Here is a 17,169-nt window from a genome sequence, read left to right as displayed (position 1 = left end):
AATGGAACCAAATGAACCCACTGAGAGATCACCCACGATGAGAAAGGGTGGACTAGTGACAGTCCCTGATCTCATCCAACACCCTCATTTTCATGACTCTGGGGGTGCTGGGTGGCTCAGTTGGTTGAGCATCCAACTCTTGGTTTCAGATCAGGTCACGCTCAGGGTCGTTAGATCAGGCCCCAGGTTGAGTTCTGCACTCAGTAAGGAGTCGGCTTGAGACTCTCTCCCTCTGCCCCTTTCTCCCGCTCACACACACACTCATTCTCTCTCTAAATAAATGAAATCTGAAAAGCAAAACAAAATTCTGGGGCCCAGAAAGGGGTGGGGGGGACTCTGTCCAATATAAAGGAACCATTCATATCTACATTTAAAAGCAAACTCAGCTTGAAACCATCACGCTAAGTGAAAGAACACAGTCACAAAGGATCACAAATTGTATGATTCCATTTATATAAAATGTCCAAAATAGGCAAATCCATATAGATTAGTAGTAGCCTGGGGTTGAAGGGCCAGGGGGGTGGGGGTTGGGGGCTGGGGGGACAGGGGTAATGCCTAAGGAGTGTGGTTTCATTTTGGAATGATGAAAAAACATTCTAAAATATTTTGCAGTGACAGTTGCACAACTAGAATATACTAAAAGCCACTGAATTGTATACTTTAAGTGGGTAAACTGTACGATATATAAATTATATCACAATAAAGCTGTAAAAGTGAACTTGGGCTGCAAATGACCACACATCTGAGCTTTAGTCTCCATTCACAGGGACAGAAGAAACCCTTTAGGGTAAAGAAAAGTCAGGGAAGCATCCCTGAACATGGCATATGGGTTGGACAGGAAAGCATTCCAGAAAGAATGAGATTATAAATATAACCTTGATCTTAAGGGCAATAAAGCATCATGGATGGTTTTAAGCAGTAACAGTGACATGATCAGATCTGTACTTTAGAAACATTGCTCTAAATCACTGGATTTTACATTTAAAACAGGTAAACTTTACGATGTATAAATTATATCTCAATAAAGCCAAAACCAAAAATGCCTCTGGGGGGCTTGAGGAAGATGGACTGGAGGGTGTAAGGTTGGAGGGGACTGTGGCAGAAGTTTAGGTGAGAGGTGTCAGGCCCACCTGTTGGGAGATGGGGAAAACTGGTCTGGGGATGGGGTAGGAGGGAGACTCAGGATGTCTTGCCCACAGGTAAGGAGAACCCGGTAGAACTTGTTTTCAGAACCCAGAGCTCCCAGACTTCAGCCCTAGTGCTCCCGCCAGCACTGCAGCTGCTCCGCTGACAGGTGATGGAGGCACTGTTCTCCCCCTTCAAAGAGAAATGCACTTCAGAAACATATTTCAAAAAAATGTTGCTAAGGGTTTTATTTCTAACAAGAGGAAAATAATAAAATAAAATTAAAATAGGCTTCAGTTGGAACCAAGTTTCTTGTTTTGCTTTTTTTTTTTTTTTTTGAACAAATTAATTACACACCAACAATCTTCTTTTATTACAACATGAACCCAGGAGGAGGAAAGGAGACAGGGTAGGACAGGGAGAGAAGGTCAAGGTGATTGTGAGGACAAGCACCAAAAGCTTTCTTCAGATAACAGGGAGCCAGCTCAGCTCCCAACCAAATTCATTTAAAATAAAAACTGTGAGCACAGCTATGTGAAGTTTCCTCCTCCTGGGTAGAACAGTCAGGGGAAGCGGGGAGGGAAGGAGAGGAGAGGGAAGGGGAGAGAAAGTGGGTGGGGTGGGGAGGCAGGAAAGGGGAAGGAGGAGAAAGAGTGAGAGGGAGAGGGAGGTGAGGTTAGTGTAGCATGGCCTGGCCAGGGCCAGAACTGGGGAGTGAAGGGAGAGGAGTTTCCCCCAGTTTGCATACGCACTGGCCTTGTCTCTGGAATGGTACTGGCCCAGCCCCAGCCACCCCCCTGCCCACCTGCCCATCCATCTATCTGCCTCAGGTGTCTGGGAATGCTGGTTAGAGGCTACCAGGGAGGGGGACTCCAGGGGCCGGCCCCCAGGAGCTGAGGTCTGAACAATACCTTGGAGTCAGAATATAAAAGTCAAGGGACTCAGGGGTGGGCTTGGGGGGGGGGGGTGGCCATCCCCCCTTCTTGCCCACCTCCCAAGAAGCAGACTTGATGGTCAGAAAGAGGATCCTTGAGGCCAAGGGGGGGTCTTTGTTGGGGGTCTGTGCTAGGCTCAGCCACTGTCACAACTGTTGCTGAGGTGGCTGCTGTGGGCAGGGCACATGCAGCCGAGGAGTCAGAGTAGAGAAAGGGGCCGAGGGGCCTGAAGTGGCCCCTAGCGCCGGCTCCAAGCCATTCTGGTTCTCCTGGGTGCTGGGGCTGCCAGTGGTGGGCAGGGGTTGGGGGGGGCCCTCACCCCCAGTCTCCTCCTCCAGCTCCTCCTCCTCCTGGGCCTCCTCGGCCTCTGGCCCTGAGCTCCGTACCCTCTTTGGCTCTAGCTCCTCTCGGGCTGGGTCATCGCCCTCCCCACCCCGATCCACCTTCCGCCGTCGCCGCCTCTCCAATGCCCGGCCCCGTGCCCGGCTCCCATGGCGCTCTGCCTTCTCCAGCTGTGTATCAGACAGGCAGAAAGAGGCGCGGGCCAGTGGTCAGGCCGGGGATCTCTGCCTCCTTGGCCTGACCTCCTGGCCCTGTCCACGATCCCTGTCCTCACCTCCAGAAGCGTGCGGATCCGCTCTACATCTGGAGGCTGCCCAGCCCGCAGTAGCTGCCAGATGCTGTGGTTTTCATCCAGGGTCACCTCAAGCAGGTCCCCTTCTAACATGAGCTCCTCTAGAGGGGCCCGGGTTGCTTCAGGCAGCTCTAATGCGGGGCCAGTCAACTGTGGCAACAGTGAGGACAGCAGCTCCAGGTCTGGTGGGTTGCAGGGACAGGCTGGGTTAGAGGCTGCTCCTGGTTGTATCCCCACCACCACCACCACAGAGCTGAGGGTCACTGGGGATATGCAAAAAAACAGCCTACCCACACCTAGACCTACCTCTCTTACCTGAGCCCTCCCCAGGGGCTACCTTCTCAGGACTGGTCACATTGTCTCCGTTCTCCAGCAAGCCCGGGACCTGCCAAGGAGAGCAAGGATGGATGGTGGTAATTGGAGAACGAGGTCCTATTCCCCACCGAACCCAGATTTGGGAAGCTGCGCCTCCTGGAGGAGGAGAGCAGACAAAGACTGCGGCAGGGAGCAGTCTGGGGATCTGGACAGAATGTAGAATGGGGCAGGGAGGCCAGGCCAAGAGAGATCAAAGTCAGAGAACAGAGACAGGGCTGGAGCCTACACGGGGGCAGGGGCTAGGAGATAGGAATGTGAGGGCAAGAGCTGGGTCGGGCAGCTCACCTTGGGCATATCCTTGCCACTGCCTTCTCTGAGAGGGTCAGAGGCAGGGGCTGAAGGGTAGGTAGGGGGCTCCTCAGGCTTGGGTTCAGCCTGCAGCCGCTGGCGAAGCTCAGCCAGCCGTCCCAACAGAGCAGTCACATCCTCAGAGGCCAAAGCCTGCCTGGCGCGGCCTTGCCAGTTGATGGCCCTCTCTGTGAGACACTGCAGGGCCTCGCCCTCAGGCAGCCGCACAGGCAGTCTCTGCAGGGCCACCAGCAGTGCCAGGATGGTCTCCAGGCGCGGGCGCCGTGAGCGCATGCACAGCGGACACAAGAATTTGGTGTCCCACTCCCACCAGGCCAGCAGTGGGGAGGTGGTGAGACTGGGCCTTGGGGAGCTGAGGAGGCGGGGTACCGACACACATCGCCCATGGAACCAGTCCTGGCACAGGTCACACTGCAGAGCTCCCACCCCAGCTGGCACCTGCCCACACACACAGACAGAGGTTGCAGAGGAAGCCGTGGCCGATGACGCCAGTGGACTGGGCTTGGCGGAGTTGGTGCGACGCAGCTGCAGGATACCCTCCTTCTCCTTCTGTTCTCCCTCCTTGAAGGCCACGATCTGGCATGCCCAGGACAGCAGGAGAAGAGATCAGCAGCCTATCCCCCCTGCTCTGACACCATTAACATCCTACTCCCAAACTAGGAGAAGCAAGGCCCAGGGAGCAAGCAGTCTGCCCAGAGTTGCTCCCCTCAGACACTTATCACTGCCAGGCTCTCCTCTCACTGTGGGCCCCAGCTCCTTACCACAGAGCCTGGGTCCCTGAGGTCCTGTGCAGACAGTCCCAGCAGCTCTGTGTCAGATTTGTACAAGCCCAGCTCCTTCTCCATCCATCGGCTGCGCTTGGTGCTGTCGGAGCCGGCGTCTGCACACGGGCAGAGCACCTAAGGCAGGCAGACAGGGTGCAGATGAGTAGGCTTCCCCTACCTCCCACTCCCAGTACCTCCCGACCCAACATCCTCCTCTGAGCCATCTCACAACAGCAGGACTGGAGGCAGGAGAGGCTGGGGATCAGGGTCCAGGCCTCACCTCCAGCAGTGTGTAGCAAGAATTCTTCTTGAGGAAGGTCTTGGAGGCCTTCTCCCTCCAGGAGTGCGCTGTCAGTACCTGCAGCTCTAGCTGTCTCAGCTCCTCCAACCCCACGGGTAGGTCCCGGCCCACAGCCACCAGGCCCTCTAAGTCATCCAAGCAGGGGTAGTGGTCACCATTCTGGGACAGGGACAAAAGAAAGTTCAAGTCAACTTGCTATCATCTACCGAAGTTTCTCTGTGCCCGGTCCTGAGCTGGGAAGAGGCACTAGACTTGCAGTCTTCGGGCAGAACAGAAGAGGGATCATGCTAAGGGAAGCACCCCTACAACTCCCGCACCCACTGGGTCAGCCTGCAGATAATCCAGTGAGTCCCCATGACCATCAGACTCATCACTGTTGTGGTCTGCTCCTTACACCCTCCCCTGCCTCTACCATTCTGACCCTTTCTGCAACTTCTCCACCCTCAGGCTGGCCTTGTGAGCCCGCATCACATGGCTTACCACCAACCATTTTCCCTCCTCTCAATGTACTGTGCCTGCTTCTCAAGGCAACCCAACCCAGCACAACCCAACATATGCCAGCTCTCCTGGCTGGACTGAAGCTCTAGGGTGGAGGGCCAGGGGGCAACAAGGTCCTTACCTGGATCTCGTCCACATCGGCAATCCAGGCCCGGGCCTTAGCGAGAGCCTCCTTGAGAGCCTGGATGTTGGGCAGGTGAACAGGGATGTTTTCTGCTTCGTGGATTATGGCCTCAAGCGTGGCTGGTGGATGCTTCTGCCTAAAGACAGGGGGAAATAGAGGCCTCAGTCTCGAGTGACCTGCCTAACAAGCAGCCTGGCCTGACCACCGGATGTATCAGCAGGGGCCCCCGGAACTGCCACTTAGGCCTGCTTGCTAGCTAGTACTCTGCCTACAGGGGTCTGCCAGTCCTGCCCGTTCCAGACCGCACGCACCCACCCAACTTCCACCATAGCCTCTGCTTGTCTGCCAGTCTGCCAGCCTGTTCGCACTGCGTACACGACTGGTGATATTCATCTGGTGTTGTAGTCTGTCAGGTTGCCCCGTGTGTGGCTTTTCCTGACATCTGTCCATCTGCCTGTTAGTTCTTTTGCTCCTGTGCGTGTGCCCACATTAGCCTGTGGAGCTAGTCCTCTATGCATCTCTGTATCTGTCCATCTCTGCTTCCTCATAAGCCTATTTCTGCCTTTAGGTATACATGGAGATTTAAAAAAAAAAAAAAAAAAAAAAAAGCTAGGGAACAAAAAAAGGGAAGAAAGTCAATACACCAACACCAGAGTCTGGTACTCAAGGCCACCTATGGGAATCACTGTTGGCTTTTCCACTAAACTGTGAAGGTTGGGGCATAGGTGGAAGGGTGGTTAACCTACCTGGCCTCCAGGCAGAGGTGGGCTTTCTCCTCCCAGCGTTCAGCAATGGTCAGCAGCTCCTGCAGCTCAGCCCGGGCCTTATCGACAGCAGGGCTAGGGGCCACGCTAGCACCCGCGACCAACAGTCCACGCATGACAGCCAGGGTGCCCCTTCGGGCTGAAGGGGCCAATGTGCGTTTCACCTCATCCAGCCATCGCGCCTGTTCCACCTGCCGCTGGAGCTGCTGGGCCTCAGGAACCTCCACCCCCAGCTGCTGCCCCCTCTCCAACAGGGACTGCAGGAGCCCTGGACTGGAGGGCAATGAGGCCAGGGCCTCACGGACCTCAGCCTGGTAGGCCTCCACCTGTTCCAGAATACCCTACCAGGATACAGAGGAAGAACAAACTCCTCAGCTGGGCCCATCAGAGGTCCCACCACCAAATACCTTGCCCCACCTACCTACTTACCCTCCAGTATTTGGGAAGAGAGCCTAACATGGACTGTGCTCTCCTCTGCCATGCCCTAAGGTTCCCTTCCCGTTAGAATACCGTGGGGGAACTTGTTAAAACACAGATTCCTGGGCCCCACCTCTAGAGAGTCTTAATAGAGTTTGGTCAGAAGTCTATGCTTTAAATTCCCAGAGCATTCTGATGTATACACCAGGAGACCCTCTGCCCTAAAGACACTCTGCTATGCGTGGCCTCCTCACAAACCCCTACGCTCACACTGGTGTCTACTGCCCTTTGTCCCACCTCTCCTCTCCCTTCCTCAACTTGACTCAGCTTTCCAGGCCCACAAACAACCTTGTTCCTTTCTCCTCTTACATCTCTACCTCTTGATTCCACATCCCATACTTACATCACCTGCCCCTTATGCCTTCCTTGTCTCCCAGCTCCCGTTACTCTCACAGGGGCATCCTGTCTTGCCCTAACATTTAACATTTAAGGAAGACAAGAGTGGCCTGCTGCTCAGGTCTCCCAATCCCCCTGAACCCTCATCAGCACTCTGAGTGCACTCCTCCTCACCTTGACATCCCCAATCTGGTGCATGGCACAAGGCAGGTTGTTCATCTGGTCCAGAAAGGCCCGGAGCTCAGCCAGGGTCATCTGTAGACCAGCCGCCCTGTGGGGCCTATGGAGTTTCACATGTGGGGTTTCAGGTCCAAACCCAGTCCCCTCCCTCCATCTCTGTGCTCAGACTCAATGCTTTTCCTCATACCTGCCCACCTTGATCTTTCCTACTCCACAGTGCCCATCAATTGTCCAGATTGGGGGGGGGGGTGTAAGAAACCAACACATTCATATGATGAAAGCAAAGAATGAGAAGAGGGGAATACAGGATATATTGGGTGGGGGGTAGCTTAGAAATTAAATGACGGTAACAGAAGCTGGACTTTTCAACTCATTCTCTACTCTGAACTCTCTGATCAGGCTGATGCTTCTCTTCTTGTCCCTAAGCTTTCCACAACTCCTCTTTGCCCACAAAATCCCTAAGCCTGCTGGAAATCTCCAGGTACTGATAAAAAGAACCTTTTCTAGCTTTTTTAGCACTCTTCTCTATTCTAGTTGCCTGATCTCCTTGCCCTCCCAATACCTCTTAGGCCACCTTGCGCCACTGTACTTGTCAGCTTCCTGCTGACGTCATCTGCCTAGTGGCACTCAGAGTCCACTTCCCCTAGATGCTGGCTCCTCAGCAGGCAGAATCTGAGCCTGCCACTTCCCACTGCCATACCCAGCTTCTTGGCCGCTGACGAGTCCCAGAGCCTGGGACACGCAAGCTTCTGCCTCGCTCAAGCAGTTCTTCAGTCGCTGCAATAGCTCACTGTTCGGGAACCTCCGTTCACGGGCCTCGGACTCTAGCGCCCTCAGCTCTTCAAGGCCTGGAGAGAGAATGAAAGCAGCAAGGAGTAGGCAGTATTGAGTAATGGCCAAGGAAGGGGGTGGGGGAGTACAGAAGAAAAGGGAAGAGAACTTGCCTGTGGAGTCCCTCCGTCCCCCCATCACTCACTGCGCTTCCGCCCATCCTCCACCTCCAGGGCCACTCGAACTTTGTTGGCCCAGGTGTCAAAGGACTCAGCCCGAACCTTCAGCTTATGCAGCATGGCAGGGAGCTCATCCAAGGTGTATCGATACCTGGAAGAAGATGGCAGGGAAGCACACGTCTGGCCCAGCTCCGCAGCCCCCTGCTCAGACCACTTCCCTCAGTAGGTCCCCTGCTCACCGCAGGTACTGCCGGCTACTGGAGCACTTGCAGAGGTCATTGATGTGGGAAAGGCAGACAAGGCCGTCTGGGCAGTCATAGCAGGCCAGGGCTGATAGGAAGCAGGTGGTCTTGCACTTGATGCACTGGCGCTCATCATCTGGGAGCAGCTCAAAAGCCTCTCGCTCAGCTTCCGTGATGCCCTGGGGGCATTCAACCCATGCGCATTATATTGAACCAGAACAGGGCTGCAGATAGGCCCTATCTCTACCACGATGGAGCCCCACTTTAGTCAGACTCCAATCTGTGCTGAGAGTTCTGGAGAGCAAACTCCACAGAATATACTGCCTCTGTGAAGTTCAAGCTCTTGAAACGGGGAAATCAGATGAACCAGGGCAAGATCAGTGTGGGCTGAGAGGAAAAAAAAAAATCAGGCACGATTCAGATCAACAGAAAAGGCCTGTAGGGTGAGAGAAGATGTGGAAAGTGGTGGGCCAAGGCACCAGAGAGGTGGCACTGTGTGGGAGTGGCCAAGGGAAAGGCTGTGAACAAGGCTGTGCTGGCTTGTAGTCACTCAGCACCCACTGTGTTCCAGGCACCGCGGTGGCAGCTTGGCAGGCAGGACACACTGCAAAGCACATATAGAACGCACAGAAATAAAATTCTGTGCTTGTGTCCAGTGTTTAAAGATACTATTTTTTTTTTTTCAACAACACGGCTTCCAAACCTATGCCAATGACTTCATCTGTTACTCAGATGAAGAAAAAGAATCCTATTCCAAAAATGGAGGAAAAGACAACTATGCTGAAGTAACTGAAAGACAATATGAAGGTGGGTCAAAAACCACCAAGGAAAGCGATGCTCTGGCACAGGCATGATTTGCCTGGGATCTCTCTCCAGGCCTTGAAGAGCTGATATTTAGTGCTCATATTTAGGGATTTTTAAAGGGAAATTCTTGACTAACAGTTTTTGTTTTATACTGACTATAACACCTAACCTCTGCATTAGATAGGAGTCTGTTGTACATTACAAATCCCACTCTGCCACTTACTAGCTGTGTGACATGGAGTAAATTAAATTTATACCTCTCTAGGTTTCTATTTCCCCATCTTATAAAATGGGAGATAATGGCACCATCTTCATTGTGTTGTCATGAAGATTAACAAAGGTACAGCAACTAAGGACTTAGAAAAGTATCGTAACATTTAGAATAAGTGGAATCACCAAAGACCCATAACAGCCAAAACAATCTTGAGAAAGAAGAATAAAGCTGGAGGTATCATGCTTTCTGATTTCAAACTACACTACAAAGCTGTAAAAATTAAAATAGTATGGGACTTGCATAAAAAATGACACAGACCAGTGGAACAGAATTAAGCCCCAGAAATAAACCCTTGCATATACAGTCAGCTAACACTTGGTAAGAGAGCCAAAAATACTCAACAAGGAAAGGATAGTCTTTTCAATAAGTGGCACTGAGAAAACTGAGTAACAATGAGCAGAAGAACAAATGTGGGTCCTTATACCACTCACGAAAATGAACTTGAAATTGATTAAAGATTTAAACATGATACCTAAAACTGCAAAGCTCCTAAAAGAAAACATAGTGGTAAAGTTCCTTGACATTGGTTGGCAATGACTTCTTGGATAGGATATCTAAAGCACAAGCAACAAAAGCAGAAATAAGTGGGACTACATTAAGCTATAAAGCATCTGCACAGCAAAAGAAATCATCAACAAAATGAAAAGGAAACCTATGGAATGGGAGAACTATTTGTAAACCATCTTTTTGATAAAGAGATATATAAGGAACTCATCCAACGTCAATAGCAAAAAACGCCCACAAACAATCTGATCAAAAATAGGCAGAGAACGTCAACAGACATTTTCCGAAGAGATACAAATGGCCAAGAAGTACATGAAAAGATGCTCAATATGACAATCATCATCATCAGGGAAATGCAAATCAAAGTATCACCTTACACTTGTCAGAAGGGCTATTACTAAAAAGACAAGAGATAATAACTGTTAGCAAGGGATATGAAGCAAAAGGAACCCTCATGCACTGTTGGTGGGAATGTAAATTGATAACACTACCTGGAAAACATGATGGAGGTTCCTCAAAAAAATTCGAAACAGAACTACCCTATAATCTAGCAATCTTACTTCTGGATATATATCCAAAGGAAATGAAATCAGAATCTCAAAAGAGGTACTTGCACTCCCATGGTCACTGCAGCATTTTTCACAACAGCCAAGATACAGAAACAACCTAAGAGTCCATCAGTGGATGAACAGATCAAGAAGACACAGTATAGACATACAACGGACTATTATCCAGCCATGAGAAAGGAGGAAATACTACCAATTTTAACAACGTGGATGGACCCTGAGAGCATTATACTAAGTAAGTCAGACACAGAAAGACAAAAGACTATAAAATGTCACTTATATGTGGAATCTAAAAAAGCCAAACTCACAGAAACAAGAGTAGCATGGTAGTTTTCAAGGGCTGGGGAGTGTGGGAAATGAAGAGATGTTGGTCAAGGCCATATTCCAGTTAGAAGTTCGGGGAAACCAAATATTTACTATTATTAGCTCTAATTTTCATATTAAGGATACCTATTTCATAGGCCTATCCCATTTTACTAAGGAGGAAACTAAGTCTCAGAGAGAGGGTCTGTAACCTGCTCAAAATAAGAATCTGACTACAGTGTATTTTGACTTTAAAGCCAGAGAATGCTCTAAGTTCAGATGCAGCCTCTAGGCATTTTTGGATCAGATTCCTCTGAGAACTGGATGTGAGCTAGGAGCACTCTCCCTATAAAATTATTCAAATACACACACACACACACACACACACACAACCCTCTTTTACAGATTTTTAAGACTGTGAGGGGTGGGTCCAGAACCCTTCTCTAAAGTAAGAGCCAAGTATAAATACTTCTCAATGTCAGGATGAGAATACCTAGTCTTCCCACCTTGCTTTGACTCCCTTCTTATAGTCTGGAACAACCCCAGGGTCATTTAATAACAGTATTGAAGAGAGAGAGAAAATGATGCCTGGGAAAGCCCAGGGGGTTACCAACTAACAACATAAACTTCCAACATTACCACAGTTGAAGTTCTCCTTATAGCCCATACTCACGGGAAAGTTATAAAAGAGCTTTAAAATAAGAAAGTGTTACCCTAAATGGGCATCAAGGGGTCCCTCAGGACCAGCATTCCTTTGTAATACTAAAGAGGACTCTTACCAAGTTACTTCCTAATTGGGCAACTGTGCGGCTTTAGGAAGGCAGCTGAACTATACGAGTAGCAGTCCCACTCAACTATAAACACAACTGACCACACGCTTATGAGAGAATAAAGGAGGACTACCTTAAAAAAATAAAATACGGGCGCCTGGGTGGCTCAGTGAGTTAAAGCCTCTGCCTTCGGGTCAGGTCATGATCCCAGGGTCCTGGGACTGAGCCCCGCATCAGGCTCTCTGCTTGGCAGGGAGCCTGCTTCCTCCTCTCTCTCTGCCTGCTTCTCTGCCTACCTGTGATCTCTTGTCAAATAAATAAATAAATAAAGTAAAGGAGGACTGCCTTGTATTTGGAAGTATCACCCCAGTATGAACTACTAAATCATCTGAATGTAATATAACGGGCACTTCCTAAGAAATGTTCCATATTTCAATCATTTTCTTCATGTATTAATATTACCAATAATAGCAGCTATTAAAATGCAAGGCCAATTAGTAAATGCATTGACATAAATCACCTTCCTCAAGCTTTATAATTCCCTTGCAAGTTAGGTATTTATTCTCATTTTACAGAGTGGGAAAGTGAGACTATCAGAGGTTAAATAACCTGAAATTAAGCCACCCAGCTAAATCAGCAGTTATAGTTTCATATGCCAGCCTGTCCTGTTGGGTTAATTAAACAATGACAAACAGCAGTGACAACAGCACTTGCTATGTGTCAATTACTTAATAAACATAATCTTTAATCTATCAACTATCCCAAAAGACAAACATCATAATCCCCATTTTTCAGAGGTGGATACTGACAGTGAAGTAAATTAACTTGCTCATAGCTGTTGATAAATGACAGAGCAGAGAATGGAATGTGATTTTTTTTTTTTTTAAAGATTTTACTTATTTGAGAGAGAGAGCGTGAGCCAGAAAGAGCACAAGCAGGGGGAGGAACAGAGGGAAAGAGACGAGCACACTCCCTGCTGAGCAGGGAATGCAACGTGGGACTTGATCCCAGCCTGGGATCATGACCTGGGCTCAAGTCAGACCCTTAACCAGCTGAGCCACCCAGGAGCCCTGGAATGTGATTTCCAATCCAGATGGATCCAGTTCTTTTTACTATACCCCAAGAATAGAAGCTACGTCTACTTTTTCCTTCCCCCACTTTTACCAGGATAGCATGCCTAATTCAGGGCCCTCTTCTTCCACCCTACCTTCTCAAGCAGGGCCTTTCGTAGACGCCGTTCCTCCTGCACCATGATGAACATTTCCTTATGCACAGCTGCTGCCAGGTTCAGGTCCAGCTTCTCTGGGCAGGCGGCCATCTTACAGATGAGCTCCTCATGGGAGAAGACGCAGTATCTTCGGAGCCGGCGATAGTGCTCAATGCACTGGCGCCCAGCTGGCAACTGTGGACAGATTCAAGGCTGAGTGTGGCCAAGTCTGAAGGCTGTGGTGCCTCAGCTTCTCCACAAGCCTCCTGCTTTTCCCTGCCAGCCCACCACACCCCCGACTCACCCAGTCAGCAGTGCAAAAGTTGACAGCCTCTGCAAAGTTGTAGCCTTGGTTGAAGCCACTGTGGTAAGCACGAGGGAAGGTAATGACGAATTCTCCTGCACACTGGTTTGTGCGGACAACCTGAGGAAGAAGAAGGCCAAGGTCTCTGAGATAGGTTTTCCAGAGTCAGGAGAAACTTGATTTAAGAGCAGGATCCTTAAGGAAACAAAGGAGAGAGGAGAGCCTGAAGGAACAGTGTGACAACAGATTCTCAGTTCCTCCAAAAAGAAAGGACCACTGGCCTCGGCTCTCAAAGTTGAGATTTATGTTGCCAGCAACAGGAAGATTTGAGTCAAAAGTAGGAAATGTACATACCAAAACATCTCAACTTTTCTACTTTTATATAAAGTTTAAAATACCACTTTTCATTAAGCTGGCAATGGCTTTTTCATTAATAATTACTTTTATCAGTCACATAGGCAGTTCTAAGAGCCAAATGGTCCCTGCCATTCTCCACTCCCCAGAGCCAATCACTTTCACCTCTTCTGATTATTCTGGCATTTACCTTAACAGCCCAAATAACCTGCCTCTAGACTTTAAAGATAACCTTCTATAATTTCTCAGTTTGCATAGTTTTCTGTACATGTCTTAGCAATTTAATCCCAACCTTTAAGACAAGTGTCCAACCCTGCTCTTGCCTGTCAGTTTTCACCTTTCTGCAGCAGAGCCCTATGATCTGTTCCAACCTGAACCAGCTGTCTTCCCCAGACCGTCCCTCTCCCATGATGATCTCTCCTGCTCCCTAGAACCCAGGTCTTCCTCTTTCTTGGTGTTTACTCTTTGGCTATACTTGAGCACATTCTCCAATAGCTTCCCAGGAAGTGGTATAAAGAACTTTTTTTTTTTTTTCAATTGTCTCTACTCTTGTACTTCATAATTTGACCATGTAGAATTCTAAACTGAAAACCATTTTGAAGGCATGGTGCTAGTCTTCTAGATTCTGGTGCTGCTTTTGAAAAGTCTTAAGCCATTCTGGTTTCTAATGCTTTGAATTAAAAATTCACCAGCTACACCTTGGTGTGCATCTATTTTCATTCATGTACTAGATAGGCCCTTTGACTCTGAAAACTCAGTCTTTTGGTTCAGGGAAATTTTCCTAAATAATTTCATTAATAATTTCTTTGTTTTCATCTATTCTCTTTTCCGAACTCATTATTTGCACATTGAACCTTCTGAGCAAAACCTCCTTTCAACTTTACCATTTTCCCATCTTTATTTTTTATTCTATTTTCTGAGGGATTTCCTTAAATATTTATCTTCTAAACTTTTTTCTTCCCCTTTTACTATCACAGTTTTAATTTCCAAGAGCTCTTTTTTGTTCTCAGAATGTTTTCAAATAGTATCCTGTTCTTTCTTCAGTTGGCACTATATACTATCTCTGAAGAGCTTCATGAGGTTTCTTTCCCTTTTTGAAGTTTATTTCTCTGCCTGCCTAACACCTGTTTATCCAAGTTGCTTTGTTTGATTGTTCTAGTTTCCTCAGCTGTAAATCTGTGACTGTCAACTTTAAGAGTTAGAAATGGAAAAGCTGAATGGAAGTTCCGAGTATACTGGTGAAGTGTGTCAACTGTGAGCTTCACTGTAAGGTAATCTGGAAGTGCCACTGGGTTTTTCTTTTTGGGCCACTCATATTCTCCAGAGAAAACTCTCTCATTTTTGGCCTGAAGGAAGATCTGTCTGCCAGTGTTCTAAGAGCCAAGTGGAAGAAGACAGCTGGAAACCTTGGCATCCACTACATACACAGTGATGAATCCTACTTTTGTCACTATTACCTCCACCCTCAACTGTACCTAGAAGACCTCAGTCCAGAGATCTTTTATTGTAATCTCTTCAAAAGTAAAGTCTTTTTCTTTAGTGTGGGATGGTCACACTTCCAGCTGCCCAGTGTGGAAGGGGACCTCATAGCTTCCTATATAGACATGAACCAATCCTTATTTTCATCTATCTTTCTTCCCAGAATGCCTGGTGTCACTGACTACTGAATCTTTAGAGGATTTCTGAGGTATAAATCAGGTTGGTTGGTTCTCAGATGTCTCAATACTGGCCTAAGACTCAGTTACCTCATTTATTTTCTAGCTTCAAGAATTTTATCACTGTATCCTCTCGTTTTCTCCATTTTATTCATTTTTTAAACCTTAAAATAACAAACAAACGAACAAAAAACCCCAAAAAACCTCGTGCCATTTGAGCAGAGTTTCAGAAAGGAATGGAAGCAGCCACATGCATGTTTAATTTGCAGTCTATAGGAGGAATCCCACAAAGGTTTTTAGGATGAACATTTGGTGCTGATGAATACACAGTGAAATAGGTATACTGCTGGTAATCGTACCAGTAACTTCTACTCTCTGGAAAACCAAATTGTTGATACAGATCAAGAACCTAAAATGTTTATACCCTTCAACCCAACAATTCCTCTGTGAGGATTCTAGATTACTATGGAGAGAATTAACATCCTCACAATACTGAATCTGCCCATTCATGAATACATCTCCACATTTATTCAGGTCATACATCAGTTCCCACCTCCAATACATTTTCTTCTTTGCAAATCTATCCCTACTTAGGGGCAGGCAACACCAGCATTTCTGCTCAGATTATTGAACTGGTTCCCATTACTAAGCACTAGAATGATCTTCCAAAAAATGCAAATCTGACCAGCAAGCCCATGGCTGAGAACCCCTTACTTGAAACCCCATGTCCACATGATGTAGCCAAGGCTCCAAGGCTCCAACAGGCAAACTTTTATCTTCCCTCAAGGATCACCACTTCTACAGATGCTTTCCTGACCCCCTGGTTTCTAATGACCCAGTCTGTTGTCCTTTTGAAGCACCTCTAACATTTACTCACCTTTATTCTCCACTCAACTGCACATACCCAAAGGCAGGGACCAGTTTATTTGTCTTCAAGGTGTTGGCCAGAGGCTTTGTACACAGAGGGGGAGTTGTAGCAATACTTGCTGAACTATCTAGACCCAGTTAATTTTATAGATGCGAAAGCTGAGTCTCAGAGAAGCTTTAAGCAGCAGAGCCAGAAATAGAATTTAAGGCTCCTAACTCTTCCACCCTCACTTTGGCCATGTCCCTTTACTATTTCCTATGCAGTTATCTAAAAAGGCTCTCCTTACATTCTGCAGTCATTAAAAATGACCCAATGTCCATCGAGTGGTGAATGGATAAACAAAATGTGGTACTTCCATAAAATGTAGTATTCAATCATAAATTTAGGAACAAAGTTCTGACACATGCTACAACATGGATGAACCTCGAAAACATATGCGAACTGAAGTAAGTTTGATGCGAAAGACTACATATTATCCTGTGTATGTGAACTGTCTAGAAAAGGAAAATCTCTAGAGACAGAAGGCAGATGAGTGGTTGCCTGGGACTAGGGTTTGGAATGGAGACTGACTACAAAAGGGCACAAAGGATCTTTCTGGGGTGACAAATGTTCTAAAACTGGATTATGGTGATGGTAGCACAACTCTATACGTTCAATGAACTATGTGCACTTAAAATGGGTGAATTTTATGGTATGTAAATTATATTGCAATAAAGTTGCAGTGTTGTTTCTTTTTTTAAAGACGGTTATAGAGTTCACAGTAAGGAAGCAAAAATCATTCTAGACCAGCATGATCCAATAGAAATATAACGCCAGCCATATATATATTTTAAATACTCTAGTAACCACATTAAAAAAGTAGAAACAGGTGAAACTAACTTCAATGTATTTTAATATATCTACAATATTACCATTTCAATGTGTAAATGGTATATAAAAGTACTAATAGATATTTTCATACTAAGCCTTGACATCCAACATGTGTTTTATACTTTCAGCACACTTCAGACGAGATTAGCCATGTTTCAAGTGCTCAGCAGCCACATGTGGCTAGTGGCTACCAAATTGGACAGTGCTGTTCTAGATCATTTAGACTTAAAAAGAAATGACAAGGGCGCCTGGGTGGCTCAGTGGGTTAAGCCGCTGCCTTCGGCTCAGGTCATGATCTCAGGGTCCTGGGATCGAGTCCCGCATCGGGCTTTCTGCTCAGCAGGGAGTCTGCTTCCCTCTCTCTCTCTCTGCCTGCCTCTCAGTCTACTTGTGATTTCTCTCTGTCAAATAAATAAATAAAATCTTTAAAAAAAAAAAAAAAAAAAAAAAAAAAAGAAATGACAATATCCATACACTGATTATTGTTATGTCAAAATTCATGTAGAAAAATAACAGAAACATAATGAAGTATGGAGGAAATAGGGATGACCACTCTAAATTTCCATTTTCTGGAAAGGGAACAGATTTCTTTTATAATGAAAATAATACTTACTCTATATAGCTATAAAAAGAAATGGCTGCCTTCCACCCTAGGGGAAGGGGGGAGGGAGTGGAC

General features: G+C 47.2%; 1 protein-coding gene across 7 annotated transcripts in view; it reads right to left on the bottom strand.

Annotated features, from left to right (window-relative positions):
- Positions 1 to 436: 436 nt before the first annotated feature.
- Positions 437 to 17,169, bottom strand: part of KDM5C (lysine demethylase 5C) — a 32,565-nt gene continuing 15,832 nt past the window's right edge. For 2 of the 7 annotated variants that reach the window (XM_004781212.3, XM_004781211.3), the window contains exons 13-26: positions 12,747 to 12,866; positions 12,443 to 12,637; positions 8,012 to 8,193; positions 7,799 to 7,923; positions 7,523 to 7,670; positions 6,817 to 6,922; positions 5,812 to 6,170; positions 5,063 to 5,201; positions 4,423 to 4,602; positions 4,140 to 4,277; positions 3,355 to 3,954; positions 3,001 to 3,079; positions 2,677 to 2,876; positions 1,348 to 2,572 (exon numbers count right to left, since the gene is read on the bottom strand). In XM_004781212.3, the coding sequence (XP_004781269.1) occupies positions 2,207 to 2,572; positions 2,677 to 2,876; positions 3,001 to 3,079; positions 3,355 to 3,954; positions 4,140 to 4,277; positions 4,423 to 4,602; positions 5,063 to 5,201; positions 5,812 to 6,170; positions 6,817 to 6,922; positions 7,523 to 7,670; positions 7,799 to 7,923; positions 8,012 to 8,193; positions 12,443 to 12,637; positions 12,747 to 12,866 (2,937 nt within the window). In that variant the 3' untranslated portion in view covers positions 1,348 to 2,206. Of the gene's footprint in view, positions 1,318 to 1,347; positions 2,573 to 2,676; positions 2,877 to 3,000; positions 3,080 to 3,354; positions 3,955 to 4,139; positions 4,278 to 4,422; positions 4,603 to 5,062; positions 5,202 to 5,811; positions 6,171 to 6,816; positions 6,923 to 7,522; positions 7,671 to 7,798; positions 7,924 to 8,011; positions 8,194 to 12,442; positions 12,638 to 12,746; positions 12,867 to 17,169 lie in introns of those variants that run through there. The other 5 variants (XM_045087848.1, XM_004781213.3, XM_013050348.2 and 2 more) reach the window with 4 other exon arrangements.

This window comes from Mustela putorius, unplaced genomic scaffold, assembly GCF_011764305.1.
Source record: "Mustela putorius furo isolate JIRA1106 unplaced genomic scaffold, ASM1176430v1.1 tig00001566_pilon_pilon_pilon, whole genome shotgun sequence".
Classification (NCBI taxonomy): domain Eukaryota; kingdom Metazoa; phylum Chordata; class Mammalia; order Carnivora; family Mustelidae; genus Mustela; species Mustela putorius.
Note: the sequence above shows the minus strand (reverse complement) of the source record. Positions and strands in the feature narration are given on the sequence as shown.